Genomic DNA, 16,026 nt, shown 5'->3' with positions numbered 1-16,026 from the left:
TAATGGCCAATCAGCGTCTCGGAACTTTATGGTATTGGGGCGCTGAAAATACTGCGCTTTTACAGGCTTCTGAACCCAAGCGCAGGTGCAGACAATTAGAGGGAAGATGGCGAATGTAACGAGCGAGATGCAGCTTCCACCAAATTCGGTGAGATCCTTATTTATCTACCCGTTTGCCAGAAGAACATCCCTGTTGTATGATGAACATTTCATTTCATGGTTATTGTGACTGTGACGAATCCACGTCGTCGCTTAAAACAACCTCTCTAACTTTGCGCGCCACACACACATTCCTGTTATACTGTGTTTGTGAGGACCAATACACTCGCGCTGAGATCAGTAGCTCTATTAACTTAAAACACACAAGCTGTTCCTGGTTACCTGCTGGCGTATTGAGGGTGCACACTTAATATTTCAGTGGGGTTAGCCGTGTGTGTGTGTGTGTGTGTGTGTGTGTGTGTGTGTGTGTGTGTGTGTGTGTGTGTGTGTGTGTGTGTGTGTGTGTGTGTGTGGGTATGTGGGGGGTGTGGGTGTGTACGTGTTTATGCGGGGACTTGTCATCTTCAGTCTGGCTGCGTCTTTGCTGGGTTCAAACCCAGTTTGGTGTAATTCAGTGGCGGCTGGTGAAAAATATTTTTGGTGGGGCTGATATAGCCTAGTGTATGTCTCCAACTAATCCGGAATAAGAATTCAAATAAACAATTGGACAATACATACAATTTAACAGTAATGATTTAATTTACTATATAATAACAGTAACAGTGATGATTTGGGTCACTGTGACGGGGTTCTTTGGCCTCCAAGAATCCAGTCTCAGTCGGGTTACCGGTGTTGGTGATTTATTGAGCTCAAAAACTCAAAACAGGGTGCAAAAGAAACTAAACATATACAAGATACTCTGGGCCTCAGCCTCCCTCCAGTTACCAGCAATGTAACAAAGAAACAGAAAACAAAAATTGCCGCTTTTCTTCCCACAGCCCTCATTAAATAGTTTAAGCCCCTCACCTCAGGCTCTCTTATTTCTGATTTCTTCTCATTAATCAGTTTTGTCCATATATTACCTCCACAAACAATTGATGTACAAAAACAAATAATTTTTACAACTTAATTCTTTTACACAGATTCATTGACTTATTCAATTACACCAAACTGGGTTTGAACCCAGCAAAGACACAGCCAGACTGAAGATGACAAGTCCCCGCATAAACACGTACACACCCACACCCCCCACATACCCACACACACACACACACACACACACACACACACACACACACACACACACACACACACACACACACACACACGGCTAACCCCACTGAAATATTAAGTGTGCACCCTCAATACGCCAGCAGGTAACCAGGACAGCTTGTGTGTTTTAAGTTAATGGAGCTACTGGGCTCAGCGCGAGTGTATTGGTCCTCACAAACACAGTATAACAGGAATGTGTGTGTGGCGCGCAAAGTTAGAGAGGTTGTTTTAAGCGACGAGGTGGATTCGTCACAGTCACAATAACCATGAAATGAAATGTTCATATCATACAACAGGGATGTTCTTCTGGCAAACGGGTAGATAAATAAGGATCTCACCGAATTTGGTGGAAGCTGCATCTCGCTCGTTACATTCGCCATCTTCCCTCTAATTGTCTGCACCTGCGCTTGGGTTCAGAAGCCTGTAAAAGCGCAGTATTTTCAGCGCCCCAATACCATAAAGTTCCGAGACGCTGATTGGCCATTAAATTCACCTAGCAATAGTACATGATTGACAGATTCTCTGCAAATGTGGGTCTGTCTGATCACAGCCCCCAGAACAGAGACGGTAGGAGTCTGTCTGTGGAAATCCACAAATTAATGACAGTAGATAGGGAAATGTAGTTTATATAATTTGTTTTGCTTATAGTTACACAGTAAAACTGACATTTATGAGTTAATTTCTAAAAATATATTTTACGTTTCTCTCTTCTTATCAGGGAGGGCGGTGCCCCAGCGCCCCCTATGGGCCGGCCGCCACTGGTGTAATTGAATAAGTCAATGAATCTGTGTAAAAGAATTAAGTTGTAAAAATTATTTGTTTTTGTACATCAATTGTTTGTGGAGGTAATATATGGACAAAACTGATTAATGAGAAGAAATCAGAAATAAGAGAGCCTGAGGGGAGGGGCTTAAACTATTTAATGAGGGCTGTGGGAAGAAAAGCAGCAATTTTTGTTTTCTGTTTCTTTGTTACATTGCTGGTAACTGGAGGGAGGCTGAGGCCCAGAGTATCTTGTATATGTTTAGCTTCTTTTGCACCCTGTTTTGAGTTTTTGAGCTCAATAAATCACCAACACCGGTAACCCGACTGAGACTGGATTCTTGGAGGCCAAAGAACCCCGTCACAGTGACCAAAATCATCACTGTTACTGTTATTATATAGTAAATTAAATCATTACTGTTAAATTGTATGTATTGTCCAATTGTTTATTTGAATTCTTATTCCGGGTTAGTTGGAGACATACACTAGGCTATATCAGCCCCACCAAAAATATTTTTCACCAGCCGCCACTGATTTATATGTCTGTTTTTAAAAACGTTGTCCTTAGTAAAGTGGAAAAAAAGAAAGCTGTTACTCATGTTACAAGTATTTTGGAAGGCGCAACTTTGAGTGAATCAAATCCCTACGTGATAGGGAAAAGAACCGTCAGTCTATGGATTAGTCATTCCTTAACACCACATCCCTGCATATAAACAAGAAAAGCAGAATGTGGAGCTTGTAAAAGAAAAACGACCTGCTTTGAAAGAGGTAAGGAGTCAGGGACAGTCTAGAAGAACAAAATATCAGTTGTGGCTTTACAACAACAACAAAAAAAAACTGAGAGTGATAATACTGTAAAATGTTGGATACAGGGGATGCATTCAAAAGTGTGCAAGTTTTCATCTTTTGTTTTTGTAAAAAGTTAAAGTAACTTTACTCACAAGCTAACTTTTCCTTAACTGTAAATATCACAATTCATATATTAAATATAAAAAAGTGAATCTAATGAAATACCTTAAATTTGACCCATTTTTTTCACATTTGCCTGTTTGATGTAATATGTACAGACTTTCACCATCACTACTAACAGTTGTTTCTGGAGTTCCCCATGGATGTTTACTCAGTCCCCTTGTCTAATAACAATATACAATATATTTACATTCCATCGGCCCACTTTCAGAGCTACCATTACAGTTAAACAATATACTGCTAAACCTACTTCTGTCATTTTTTTCTTGTTCTTTGTCTACTCAACTGTGCTCCTTGTATCTTTTGTATATATTTTAATTCTGTCTGAAATAATTGACCATTTTACTTCAAATTTTTTTTCAACTATGACCTAATAATTGCTATTATTATAGTTCAGTGCTTTTTCAACACTTTTGATTAAAAAGCAGTGATTTGTTTGTCATTTCTTGCTACAGTAATTTTAGCCTTATTAACAGTTTATATCAGATTTGTATTAAAGTATATATATCAGAGAGGGTGTGAGATTTCTATAAATACGCGGTATCTTGGTGGGATTATTTGTTGAGATTAAACACGATTTAAAAAACTCTGGTCCTTATGAAAGATGGGTGAGAAGAAAACTACTATTGAATACAGACATCAGAAGTCTGGTCTGGTCTGATGCAATAAAGAAAATTAAACATACTGACCAATAGACTTCGACTTAACTTAATTAATCCGTAGGAATGACTAAATAGCAAAATCTTGTATGGAATTACAAAATTTGGTTAAGAAAAAAAAATCAAACTCTTTAGTAACTTTAACTTATTAAAACATAAAATTGAAAGGGAAAAATAGCAAAAGGAATAGAACACCAAAGGAAATATAGGAGTGAAAATGACCAGTGACATTAAATTAGATCAACATGCTTAGCTGTATATGTGGACAAACTAACACACATAACCCTGAGTATATCATCGCCACAGTTGAGCATGGTGGTGGAAGCATTATGCTTTGGGGTTAATTTGTTTCAGCAGGGATAGAGAAGCTGGATGAACCATCTATAGCTATATAGAGCTGCAGACTGTAGCCCAGAGCTAGAGGAGTCCTGCAGTCCATAAGATCATAAGATTATATCATGTTACAATTACCAAGTCATAGTCAGGACCTAAATCTGTAGTGAAATATTGACACATTTAAGTCTCTGAAATTGAAAAAAATTGGTAGGCATATGCTACAAAACACCTGTATCTCCTATGGCAGGTCAGGCTGGGTCAAGTAAAAAAAAAAAACGGATACCACACATATCAGGTTTTTTTTTGTAAACAATTTAAAAGAAATATATTTTCCACTTAACAAACATGCAGCTTTGTGTCAATGAATCATGTGACGCCCTGAGTGCAAACATTAAAGCTTCTGATGGTTATCTGACCACAAAATATAAAGATTCAGGAGGCGCTACTACTCCTGCATTAGGTGTTTATCCCTCTTTTTTACATATTTCTTTGAACCTTTGTTTTTGTCTTGCATGTAACCATAAAGGAAAGCAGGCTGTTAAAAAAAAACAGCTAAGAGTTGCCTACAGAAACCCTTTGTTCCAATGTTGTAAGAAAGGAGAAGGAGATATTGCTAAGGATGCATTCTTTATAAGACGGCGGAAAAAAGACACGTTAGACTTTATGAGCAGATTTACATCTGTTTACAAGAGAGTGTAAACATTATTGCCTCAGTGTTTCATCTCAACCACACAAAATACAGCTAAATAAAAGACAGATATTTCAGATCATGAAGTGCCTAGCTTTTACAGTTCAGGATGAACAACAGATGATCCAGCAGTAACATTTACTGTATCTCTTTCCTTCACAGAAATACGCAAACGAAGGAAGTCTCTACGCAGGAGGTTTGACTCCTTCTCCAAAGAAAAGAAAGAGCGAGGTAAGTTCATGCAGCACACAGACATTTGAGTGGGAAAACAACATCCCATCTATGGCCATAAGCTTAACCCACATGATGAACCATGAATGCATTTCCGTGGATTTTATGTTTACCGCAGCGAACGTCATTATGAAGCACAATGTCCTTTCTGTCCACTGAATTCGCATCACCGCCGCAGACTTCCAGTGGCTTTTACCAGCTATAACCACTCAAGGTCCTTTTAGAAAGACGGTGTTTATAAAGCACAAGAAGCTCAGGGCTACAGACTGAATCATGCTGGGTTCACAGAGCGAGGTCTGTGCGTCTTTGTTTCTGCTGGGTTATTGTAATATAAACGCAATAATAAATGAACACAGTCACCCACTGGGCTCTTTTATACAGATGCTGTGTCACATTGAGAGTGACTCATTTAAACGTAATAGCATGCTTTCAGGAAGCAACCACAATATCCTGTAATCAAAGGCTTTATGATACATTTAATCACCAGAAAATGTCACAATCAATATTACTTTGCTATTATGATAACTGCTGAATCTAATACGGTTCTACCACTAAACTAAGACAAAGTTAAGCCGCTGTAACATCTTTACAATTTAGCCAGCAAATGCCTGAGGTCCCAGAATCTTCTAAAATGCTGGCATTTTCCATGTATTTTTTCAATTTTGGGCGTATAGAGTATTCATGACGAGTCCAGAACTTATGTCCAACAACAGCCTAACTTATGCCTAATGCTCATGAATTGTCACAAGCCAGTGTCCTGAGGGGGGCAGCAATGCGCCTGGCCTAATAACTTATAAAAAACGTACCCATAACTTATCCGACATATACCAGCATTTTTACCAGATTTTTCGTACGTCAGGAATACGCTGTCTAAATCATGAAGGTTTGACAGGGGCGTTAGGTATGGTAAACAACCTAATGTGTATTTAGTTTTATTTTTCTTAAATCTAATGATACCAACTGTTTTATTCTCTAGCCACATTTAAGCAATCGCACTCACAAACATGCACACATCAACACAGACACACAGATTGGTAGGCACTGCGCACCTGAGGACGGCACTCCGTTTAGCTACAGGGGAAATAATCATTTGGCAAGAGGAAACTGAGATAGAGCCCACTACTTTTGTAATCAAAGAGAACTACTACTGCTGAGGTTCAGCAGGAAAGTTTTTACTAACTCTGCTAAAGTGCAACTGGTTCAAGTTGAGTAAAAGTCATAGGAAAACAGTCGTCCCTACCGTTGCATTTCCTAATTCTCCTGATTGGCCGTTTATCAAGAGGGCGGGATTGTTGTTGCGGCAGAAGGTTCGCAAGCACATTTGATTGTGGCCGGTGTCTCAGAAGCATCTTGCTAACCAGTTAGCAACTTAGTGCTAGTAGGTTCCAATTGGGAAATTACATTGGGACCAAGTAGTACTAAATTGGTGACTTAGAAACGACACTGTCAAGGAACGCTATGGACAGAGGAAACATGCAAGAGGAGGAGAGTTTTGTGTCGGAGGTCGTGGATGAGTCTCCTCCGCCATGCATTTTTTATTTAGAGGAGAAAAACGGGGACGAAGATGTTGTGGAAGAGGACGCCAGGACGGCAGAAGCTTGGTTTGGTGTAGAAGGCTTACAGCCGTACATGTTTGAGCCCTTGCCTCGCAACGCTGCCAGTTCTGTTAGCTCTACGCCTGCTGAAGACACAGACGTCCATCCACGTGAACACTGGGACGTAACTCACTGGGAAAGGAAATTATTCTTATTTCAAACGTTGTGTATATTAGCTGCGACATATCAATCAAGATATTATGACCGAAAAAATTTGATTGACAGATCACCGTTGATATATGATTGGCCGAATTTAGGTGCAAAAGGTGACTGGCCTGTATAAGATAACGAAAAAAAAAACCCACAGATTTTAAGACTGAATTTTTTTCAAATAGAAATGTTCTAATTTGGGACACTATCTTCTGATAAAGAGTACATTTATATACAGTTTTAAGCCAGAATGATTAGACATTTAAATATGACTTCCTTATGACTTGATTTTAACATAGATAGGCCTATGTAGTTTTACTTTCAGTCACACCACATACATAAAAACTTCTACTACAGCCTCTACACTGATTAGGAAATCCTTCAAATGCTGTGAAAGTGTCTTTGGAGTCTAATCTTACCTGGAAGATATAATTAATATCCACCCTTAGTCAGAACAGGAAGGACTAAGAAACTTTAAAAAACAAAATAAAAAAGCCTTGATAATTTCTTTGTTGTTTTCTCAGATTTTACTTATCAGCATTTTTTAACATTATTTTCAAAATTTACATATTTTTAGCTGTCATACATTTTTTTTTTTTCAAACTTCAGATTGAGATTTATGAGATGCATTCTTTTCAACTTTATTAGAGCACATTCTCTAAATATTCTCTGGAGTAAGGAGTGAAGAACCATTTCTATAGGTTTGCAGCAGCATTTCTATTGGGCAATGTGCACATCAAGAGCAAACCTTTGTATTTGGGCTTAAGGTGAAGAGAAGATGATCTGTGAAATGCAGTTTGAAAAGATCGGAATTCATAAAACAGTATTAAAAAAGAGAAATTTGAAAAAAAAACTGTTTCACTGAATAAGTTATTCAAGAATTTTATTTCTCGATTGCATTTCTCTTACCGTATTTCCATTTTCAAACCATGTTCTTTGCTTGCAACAATAATTTAATGACTATTGGCTACACAGTGGGACAGTGAGTAGCACTGTTGCCTTGCGGCAAGAGGGTTCCTGTTTGAATGTTTTCCCTGTGCATGTGTGGGTTCTCTCCAGGTACTCTGGTTTCCTCTCACAGTCCAAAAACATGACTGTTAGGTTAACTGTCTTGTGTAAATTGTCCTTAGGTGTGAGTGTGTGTGTGTGCATGGTTGTGTGTCTCTGTGTTGCCCTGTGACAAACTGATAACGTGTCCAGGGTGTACCCTGTCTATCGCCTATAAACTGTCAGAGAAAGGCACAGTGACCCTGACAAGGACTAAGCAGGGGAAGAAGCATGGACGGATGGACGGATGGACCCCAGTCGTCCTCTGTAGATGGCCGCTTATACTGAGCCTGGTTCTGCTGGAGGTTTCTTCCTGTTAAAAGGGAGTTTTTCCTCTCCACTGTCACTACAAGCATTCTTAGTGTGAGGGATTGTATTTGAGTCAATGAGTCGATGCATTCAACTGGTTTTCCTTAGATAGAAAACTTTTAATCAATTTTCTGTATGATCTGGGGAACTGTAAAGTGCCTTGAGATGACGTGTTGTGAATTTGGCACTATAGAAATAAACTGAATTGAATTGAATGGATCGACAGATGGATGGATATAATGATAAAAATAACAGAATTCTGGATAAAGCTGAACTAAAATCTTGCACAATAAATGTAATTTGCAAGTAGTTTTCTGTTCATCAAGTCTCAAGCCTTCACCCCAATATAGATTAATTTCTCTCTTTTCTGCAAATTGTAACTCTTGACTAACAGCCTTATTCACCTGGAATAACTGTGTAGTTTTGTATATGGAGTCAGAAATGGTGTAAAGATAATTTAAGGTCTGAGCATGTTTTGTGTTATCCACTCATATTTATAAAAGCCAAAGGGCTTCTTGATGGCTTTGTAGTACAACAATGGAGCAGGAAGGACAATTCTAGATCATATGTTTGTTATTATGTTTGCCGTGTATCCCACATCCTTCCCACGGCCCTGTCAGGCAGTTTTACTCCATTTTCTTGTTGAATTTTTTTTTTTTGGTTGTCCAGCCGAACAGAAAACAAAGACATCTGTGGTAGTTGTAAACACAGAATTTTGTACGTCGCTGATGCTTTAATCACTGTGGATCAAATACAGCTCCTCATCCTGAGGCTTTAGTAGTCCAGAGCATGTAAACAGAGGGAGCTCACTGGTGTTTCTTTCCCCTCCCTCCCTTCCTCCTGCCCTCATCTCATTTATTTACCTCGATCAGGCCATGTGACCCGACCTCTCAGAATGAGATGTTCCCTGGTCTCAGGTGATTATCGAATCAGGCCCGTTACGATCAAACACACCCGACGCGCACATTCCTCTCTGTCTGTGCATATCTTTAAATCCAGCCTGCAGCCTCTTCCACACAGACACTCCAAAGGCCTCCATCACCCAGCTAATCAAAACACAGGACAGCGGGACCTGCGCCCGGCGCGCTCAAGGCTAACACTGTCTCTAGGCTGCAGGAGGGGGGTGTGACTGTCAAGCTTCCAGGGGTCAGCAGGTTGTAGATTACAGTACATATAACAGGATTACGCCTTGGTTACTGTAATCTGTTTGGAGATGCTGTAAAGGAATCAGATGTGCAGTTCTGTGTGGCTAACTAGCTGTTTGCTGTGTTTTCAGAGTTGCTTTAAATGGGCATACATGTATTTGTTTTTTAAGATGAATACCACATAGGACCTTTATTATTATCAGACTACTGCTTTGGCTAAAGAAAACAGAGGAGAAGCCTGAGCAGCAGTGCAATAAATCTGCTTCAGTCCTACGTTACTGGGAGACTCTAAACTCCAGAGGGAGAGGAGTCAGATTTATGAACACAAACACAGCTGTTTTCCTCAGCGTTAGTATTCATTTTACAATTAACCCCAGCTGGTCTGACTGTCAAACACAATGAGGTTAATGCTATAAAAAGAGTTCATTGTGATATTTTTTTACATTCTCTTAAAATTATATTTCTTTTTTTCACCAAAAAACGCTGTTTCTATGTATTTTTTGGTATTTATTGATCCAAACGTGTGATTAATTATTATCATGTTAAAAATAATAATGCTGGTCCAGTAGTTGGCAATAATGCTGATAAACTCAACATAGGTTGTGTTGCCAACTAATTATAGAGAAAATAATTAGCAATAATAAGTATATATATATATATATATATATATATATATATATATATATATATATATATATATATATATATATATATATATATATATATATATATATATGGACAGTGGACAGTGGAGAGTAAAACCACCCAAAGCCACTGGAACTCGTTCTCTTGTTAGAACCAGTCTCAAACATTTTATTATGTTATGTACAGATCAACTGTAAAATATAAATAAAAAAAAACATTTTTTTTTTTTTTTTTTTCAGAAATAAAAATATGAAAATTCTGTCATACCTTTAGCCCCCTCAGTCAATGCTTTCCTGGATGGGTTAAGTTCAATGAGAGTAGATGCTGATTGTCTATAAACACTGAACTGTAAACATCAACTGTCAATCTTCTCAATTTGACTTTGGTCTGGTCCATAACTTGGACGTGTTTGTTTATGGTCTTTATCCTGCTGCAAGATTGTCCTCTGCCCATGTCTTAAATTAACACTCTTACTTTTGACATAAATAATAACAAATGTGAGATATATCAATTATTTTTCAGGTTAATAATTAACACTTGGTGTATATCAATGTGGCTGTTCTTCTAAACTTACCTATGTAACTTCCGAGGGTTGAATTTTTGACAGAACAAGTCATTTGACCAGTGTACCACTTTAAACCCACTTCAAACCCTTTAAACACTAAAGATAATGGAGCTAAAAGTTATTATCAGACATCAAAACAGAATCCTTATCTGATCAGACAATTTTTTGTTTTCTGTTGTCAGATTTAATCTACTGGGGTGAATACGGCCTCATCTCCATGACTTCTCAATCTGCTCCAAAGTGGTCCACTATCAGATTTCTAAACACTAACAGAGAGACTTTTTAATTTTGCCACAGTGTGATATTGCCAGTGGCCTTCAGGGTTGCATTTCTACTGGCTGATTTACTGCGGTGTAACTTCAAATCAACTCCAAACAAACAAAAATATCCCCAGAGTTAGAGTCTACAACCATTGTAGTGAGATGTAGGGCAAAGCTATTTGTTTTGATTTAATTTAACCAGTGCTTTCATACTTTACTAAGTCTTCCACATAACTTAAGGGAAACTGCAAACTTTCATCCTTTTTTACCATTAAAATCAGAATTGTAGAGTAAATAATTGAAATCTATGCATATCTCACAAGATTTGCACACGGAAAACCAATCTTAGAAGCAATTTAGCATGACTGTCCCTTAAACAGCCATTGCTTTTATTCCAGCCATCTTTCTACTAGACATATAATACAGCCTGGAGCTGTTGGCCGGCGTGTCACAGCAGTCAGCTGTTAAATGATCTATGTCCTGAACAAGCAAACAGCTTGAGTGCAAACACTAAACAAACCAAAGTGATTATTTAACGAGCAATTATGCCTAAAAGCGAAGTGACGCCAACACTGAAGGGTCAAACCACCGACGAACATCATGGCTGAGAAATAAGTTTCCTGTACAAACAGAAGTAACAGTCCATTACATGCTGATAACCTATTAAAAGCTGACATTTGCTTGGGTCCTCTTGGCAGGGATGCTTCTCTTCCTTAGGATAGTTATTGTTAGCAAAAGTCAGACAAAGAGTTTGTCTTTGGGGTTGCGAGTGTTTCAGGAAATAAGTAGTTGCTTAAGAGGCAAGCTGAAGAATTGCGGTTACTCAATTCAGTATATGCTCTGACTCAGACAATGAAAAACAATTGCTTTCACTTCATTTAATTATGGGGAATGTTGTTTTTAGTGCATAACTTTAAAGCTTCTCTAAAATGTTTAGCAAGTCTTTAAAAAAAAGCCATCCATGTTGGAACTACACTCACATCACAGTAGTTAAAGTTCAGCAGAGAAAAAAAATTCACCTCCACTAAAGCATTTAAATTACTAGATTGGAACCAGATATTTGCTGTTTTCTTCTTTTATTTCATTGCCATAAAATTGTACAAAGGAGTTGGTATTGATGTTACTATATTAAACTCTTTGCTGGAGGATAAAAAAAAACATTTCAGTATCTATGTTTTAGTTGACAACTAAAAAAAAAAAAGAAATATGTTGCATTGAGTTTTCTTGGTACCAGGCCCAAAGATGAGGTTTCACTTACCAGGTAGAACTTCTGACAGGGCAGGGTGATCTGTTTGACAAGCTGGTGAGGATTCTCAGTCATCCAGGTCATTTCAAAGAAAGAAAAGTAAAAATAATCCACTGGACTTTGTTTCCAAGTTTGAAGACAGTTTGCTTCCAATCCAAGAAGCTTTTTTAATTAAAAATGACAGGAATAGCATTGAGTTTGCGGTTTTATACATTAGCCTAATAAAGCCTTGTTTTTGTTTTGAAAACATGCAAATTGAAACGAACGAAGGGGTCCACCCCTTTGGAATGGAGGTCGTTTGGCTTCTTTTGTTAGCCTGCAATGCCCCATACTAAGTGTCTGAAAGGTCGGTCGTTAAAGGGAATTGTTTGCCTGGCTGAATAGGCGAGGGCCTCCGCTCTGCTGTATAGGGGCTGGGGCTGCCATGATAGTGGGAAGGAATTGCTGCATTGTAGGTTTTTAGAAAGGTGAAACCTGAGTCCACCCACTCTGTTTAAGTTTGTTTTTTGTGCTTGGATGGGAAGCGAAACATCTTCAAACTTGGAAACAAAGTCCAGTGGATTGTTTTTAATTTTCTTTTTTTGGAATGATCTGTTTGACAATAAAGACCCAGCTCCACCACCGGATGCTTTGCACAGCAAGAGAGATGGTCTCTATGGTAACCGTACAAAAAAGAATGACTGTCATGTTGGTTTCACTGGTGTGACCCAATTATGCAGAACACCACTGAGACGGAAACTGGAGTAAAAGGTTTAACAGAGTTTATTGACACAAGCACTGAGATAATGACTGGTTCTGGTTCAGGCCTGGGAAACTGGTTCACCGGAGTCTGCGTGGGAAACAGTTCAGTTAGCGTTGCGCATAGGAGTTTTATTCTTGACAGTTTCAGATTTGTACCTTGAGGGTTCTTGATTAAAGCCTTGAGAGGGAAACTGTTGGATCTGGAGAGGGTTTGATCAGCAGAGTCCGCAAGCTGCTTCAGCGTCTTACTTCTTAGGATTGAGCAGACCTTGACTTTGAGTTTCCAGCTCTTGGTCCAGAGCTGCACGGAGGTTCAGAGAGAGGCTTCAGGTTTGGCTCAGAGGGCAGGCTCGGCAGGTTAAGCTCTTCCAGAGCTTCACTGGAGAAAAACTGGTTTCCTGGAAGACAGAGACAAAATTTAGAATCCAGTCTGGATTCAGAAGTCGACAGAGGTTCTCAGAGATGCTAGGCTTAGGTGCTAACCAACTGGATCAACACTGCGGCGTTGAGGCAAGGTCTGAAGACAGCTTAAGTACTGTGGATCCTCTGATGATGGAATGGGCTGCAGCTGTGCAGGAGGCTCAGCTCAGGAGGATCCACGGCGGACTCTGCTGGAGGAAGGTGGTACTTCTCCAGCTCCCAACAATGACATAGCCGGATGCTATTTTTCTTTTTGCTGAATGAGTTCTAGGAAGCCACTTCGTTTCAAGTTAACTCTCAACCACCCTCGGTCAGAAGTGATAATTTTAAGGGTTGAAGGGTACTTCCCCCTTCCCAATGAGTGATAGAATGCAAGTGATAGTAATGGGGGAAGGGCCTTAACTTACCGTTAGGACAGATTGGTCACGACTCCGCCTCTCTACATGGTGCCTGCGCATCTATTGCATCTTTGTTATTTTTCACCGCTGTCACAACAAATCCCATGACGTTTTGTGAAGCTTTTACTCTTGACCAATACCAATGTTATTCTGGATATATCTGCACATCTAGTGACCATGGATAATCACCACTTTTCAAGGTGGATTGAGGGAAATTTTGAGTCCACTACTTTTTTAGGCATTCAGACACCCTATATAGGGATTAGGGCGACATTCGGACAAACCCAATGAAATATGGAACAAAGTGAATAAAAAAAATGCGCTCCAATTTCTCCATACCTATTGAAAGTGGGACAATATCTGTGTTAAATTTCATACCGTTTACCATTTTTTCATGTCCATAATGTTCATTCTCATTTGTGCTATTCCTTAAATTGTGTTATGAGATGTTTCTTTTGAAGATCTTAAATCCTGTGATCTCAGACAGCATTCAAATGAGTTCTTGTTTTAACAGGTCTCACAGTGATCAGTCCAGCGTGTGGCTAATAAAATGAAATTAAGCTGTTGATGTGGTTGATCAAAGGTTCTCAAGAATTAACAAGGCAGAGTTTCCCCATTGGTTCAGTTTGGTTCAATGATCTTTTTTCTCTTAATGAATGAACTAGTTGTTTAAAAATTGCTTTTTGTGTTTACTAATCAAAAAAATAGACAAGAAAACCCTGAATTTGTGTATGCTGCCTAATAAAGTGAAAATGAATTAGCTATTCTAGCCACACTAATAATAATATGCTCAGGGAAACAGAGTAGTTCTTGCAGGCAGCTTTCCAGCAGAACAAGGAGCTTATCTGTGCCTGTGGCACCCGATCAGGGCACATGTGGGGGAGTGATGGGATCAGTCAGATAAGCCTGAAATTACACAGCATTAGAGGGAAAACATGGTTTGGAGGCTGGGGAAGCTGAGTCATCGAGAGTCAGAATTGAAACTAGTCACAGGTTAAGTTGCTGCATCGTTTGAAGGTTCTGAAAACAATATCAGAATTAGATTCTGATACGCTCTATTGCTGAATATAAAAGGAAAAAAGGCGTCAATTTTTGAGTTTAGTTTTAAATTTTATTATAACAGGTCAAAAAAAGGAAAACCTTCCAAAACTGCAAACAAATTAAAGACAGAAAACTGTATATTAGATACTAAAACTCAATATGAAGCATAATCTGGTGTTTTTTTTGTCATACACACACACAGTTAAAATAAATCTAGATTCATTCAAACCCCCTGAATTTCTCCATGACATCTTCCTTGAGGATCTCTCACTGAAGCTATTTAAGTCCAATCCCGTATCTTTGTGGTGTGACCTGTTTGCAGGGTGTTTGTGCACGTGTGTGCAACTAGGTGGCCCACGTGTTTTCATTCAGACTATCATGTGCTGCTTCATGGTTCTCTGAATGTGAGTGTGAATAAACAGCCTGATTAATCTCCTCACTCTTTCCAGCCTCATCCATTTTTATGGACATGTAGCGTTATTTATGTCCTTTAGCTATTTTACTGCTTAAGCATTAAAGTTTTAGAGATCTAATCATTCAACCTAGGAAAAATAACCAAATTGCAACACCAAGAACAAACTAAATGCACCAGAATATGTTATCAATGTAAGATTTAAAGATTTTCAATATACATTCAGACAAAATTTCTAACATGTTAAGAAGATTATCATCTGCAAAGATACTAATTTGCCAATAATTTTGGTCTATTTGTTAGAAAAGAAAGATTTTTTTTTTTTAAATACCAAGATGCATTTTCGGTGCTCTGCCCTCCTCCCACTGTTTAACAACATGACTAATAGGGTAATTGGTATCTCTGAAATAACCTTAGACACTGTATGTGTACCTGGTTGTTAGTCCAGTATGTCTCTGTGTTGTCATTGTGATGGATTGGTAACCTCTCAGGGGCGTGCCTACCCTTCCTTGAAGTATTCGTTAATAATAAGGAAATGCTCATAACCAAATTTTTTTAAATGCTAGTTATTGTTTTTCTCATAGTCTCTGCCCTTTTGGAATAACTCCCTACTTCCTTTCCCAGAAGATGCTCCCAAGGCATTTGGCATCCCGCTTTCCCAGGCGATTGCCAATGACCAGGCCTACAAGCGGCGTCAGGACGCCCTGAAGGAGAGTAGGCGCGACTGTCTGGACCTGGAGGCCAGCGTCTTGCGCTTCAGAGCTGAGAAGAGGCAGTTCTTCAATGGGAACAAACCTCTAGGGAGCTCGTCGTCCATCACAGGAGGAGGGCCCGGCTCACCGTCTGCAAACTCTGTTGCTCCAGCACCGTGTTTTGATACCCAGAGCAAACCGCTGTCGCCCACGTTTATGGACAACACCAGCAGAGGACAAAGAAGGGTGAGATGGATTTTTGTTCTTTTTAAGTTCAACAACTGAGGCGTGCATAAGGACTTCCATTAAACTGAAGTTACAAAAGCCTGAGTATTGCAGATTTCTGCAGATCGTAGATGTTGTTACCTTGCAAGCAAGATGTATTGTTGCCAGATTTGTGAATTCAGAAACTCCCAAAAAATCATTTTGCCGTAAATGAATAGATTCATTGTTGATATCTTGCA

General features: G+C 39.0%; 1 protein-coding gene across 4 annotated transcripts in view; it reads left to right on the top strand.

The window, feature by feature from the left end:
• Positions 1-16,026, top strand: part of arhgap36 (Rho GTPase activating protein 36) — a 104,105-nt gene that overhangs the window by 69,258 nt on the left and 18,821 nt on the right. For 3 of the 4 annotated variants that reach the window (XM_038293127.1, XM_038293129.1, XM_038293130.1), the window contains 2 exons: positions 4,828-4,896; positions 15,495-15,808. In XM_038293127.1, the coding sequence (XP_038149055.1) occupies positions 4,828-4,896; positions 15,495-15,808 (383 nt within the window). The remainder of the gene's footprint in view (positions 1-4,827; positions 4,897-15,494; positions 15,809-16,026) is intronic. The other variant, XM_038293128.1, reaches the window with a different exon arrangement.

This window comes from Cyprinodon tularosa, unplaced genomic scaffold (genome assembly GCF_016077235.1).
Source record: "Cyprinodon tularosa strain WSP-4 unplaced genomic scaffold, ASM1607723v1 ctg321, whole genome shotgun sequence".
In the NCBI taxonomy this organism is placed as follows: domain Eukaryota; kingdom Metazoa; phylum Chordata; class Actinopteri; order Cyprinodontiformes; family Cyprinodontidae; genus Cyprinodon; species Cyprinodon tularosa.
This window is presented reverse-complemented; position numbering and strand designations above follow the sequence as displayed.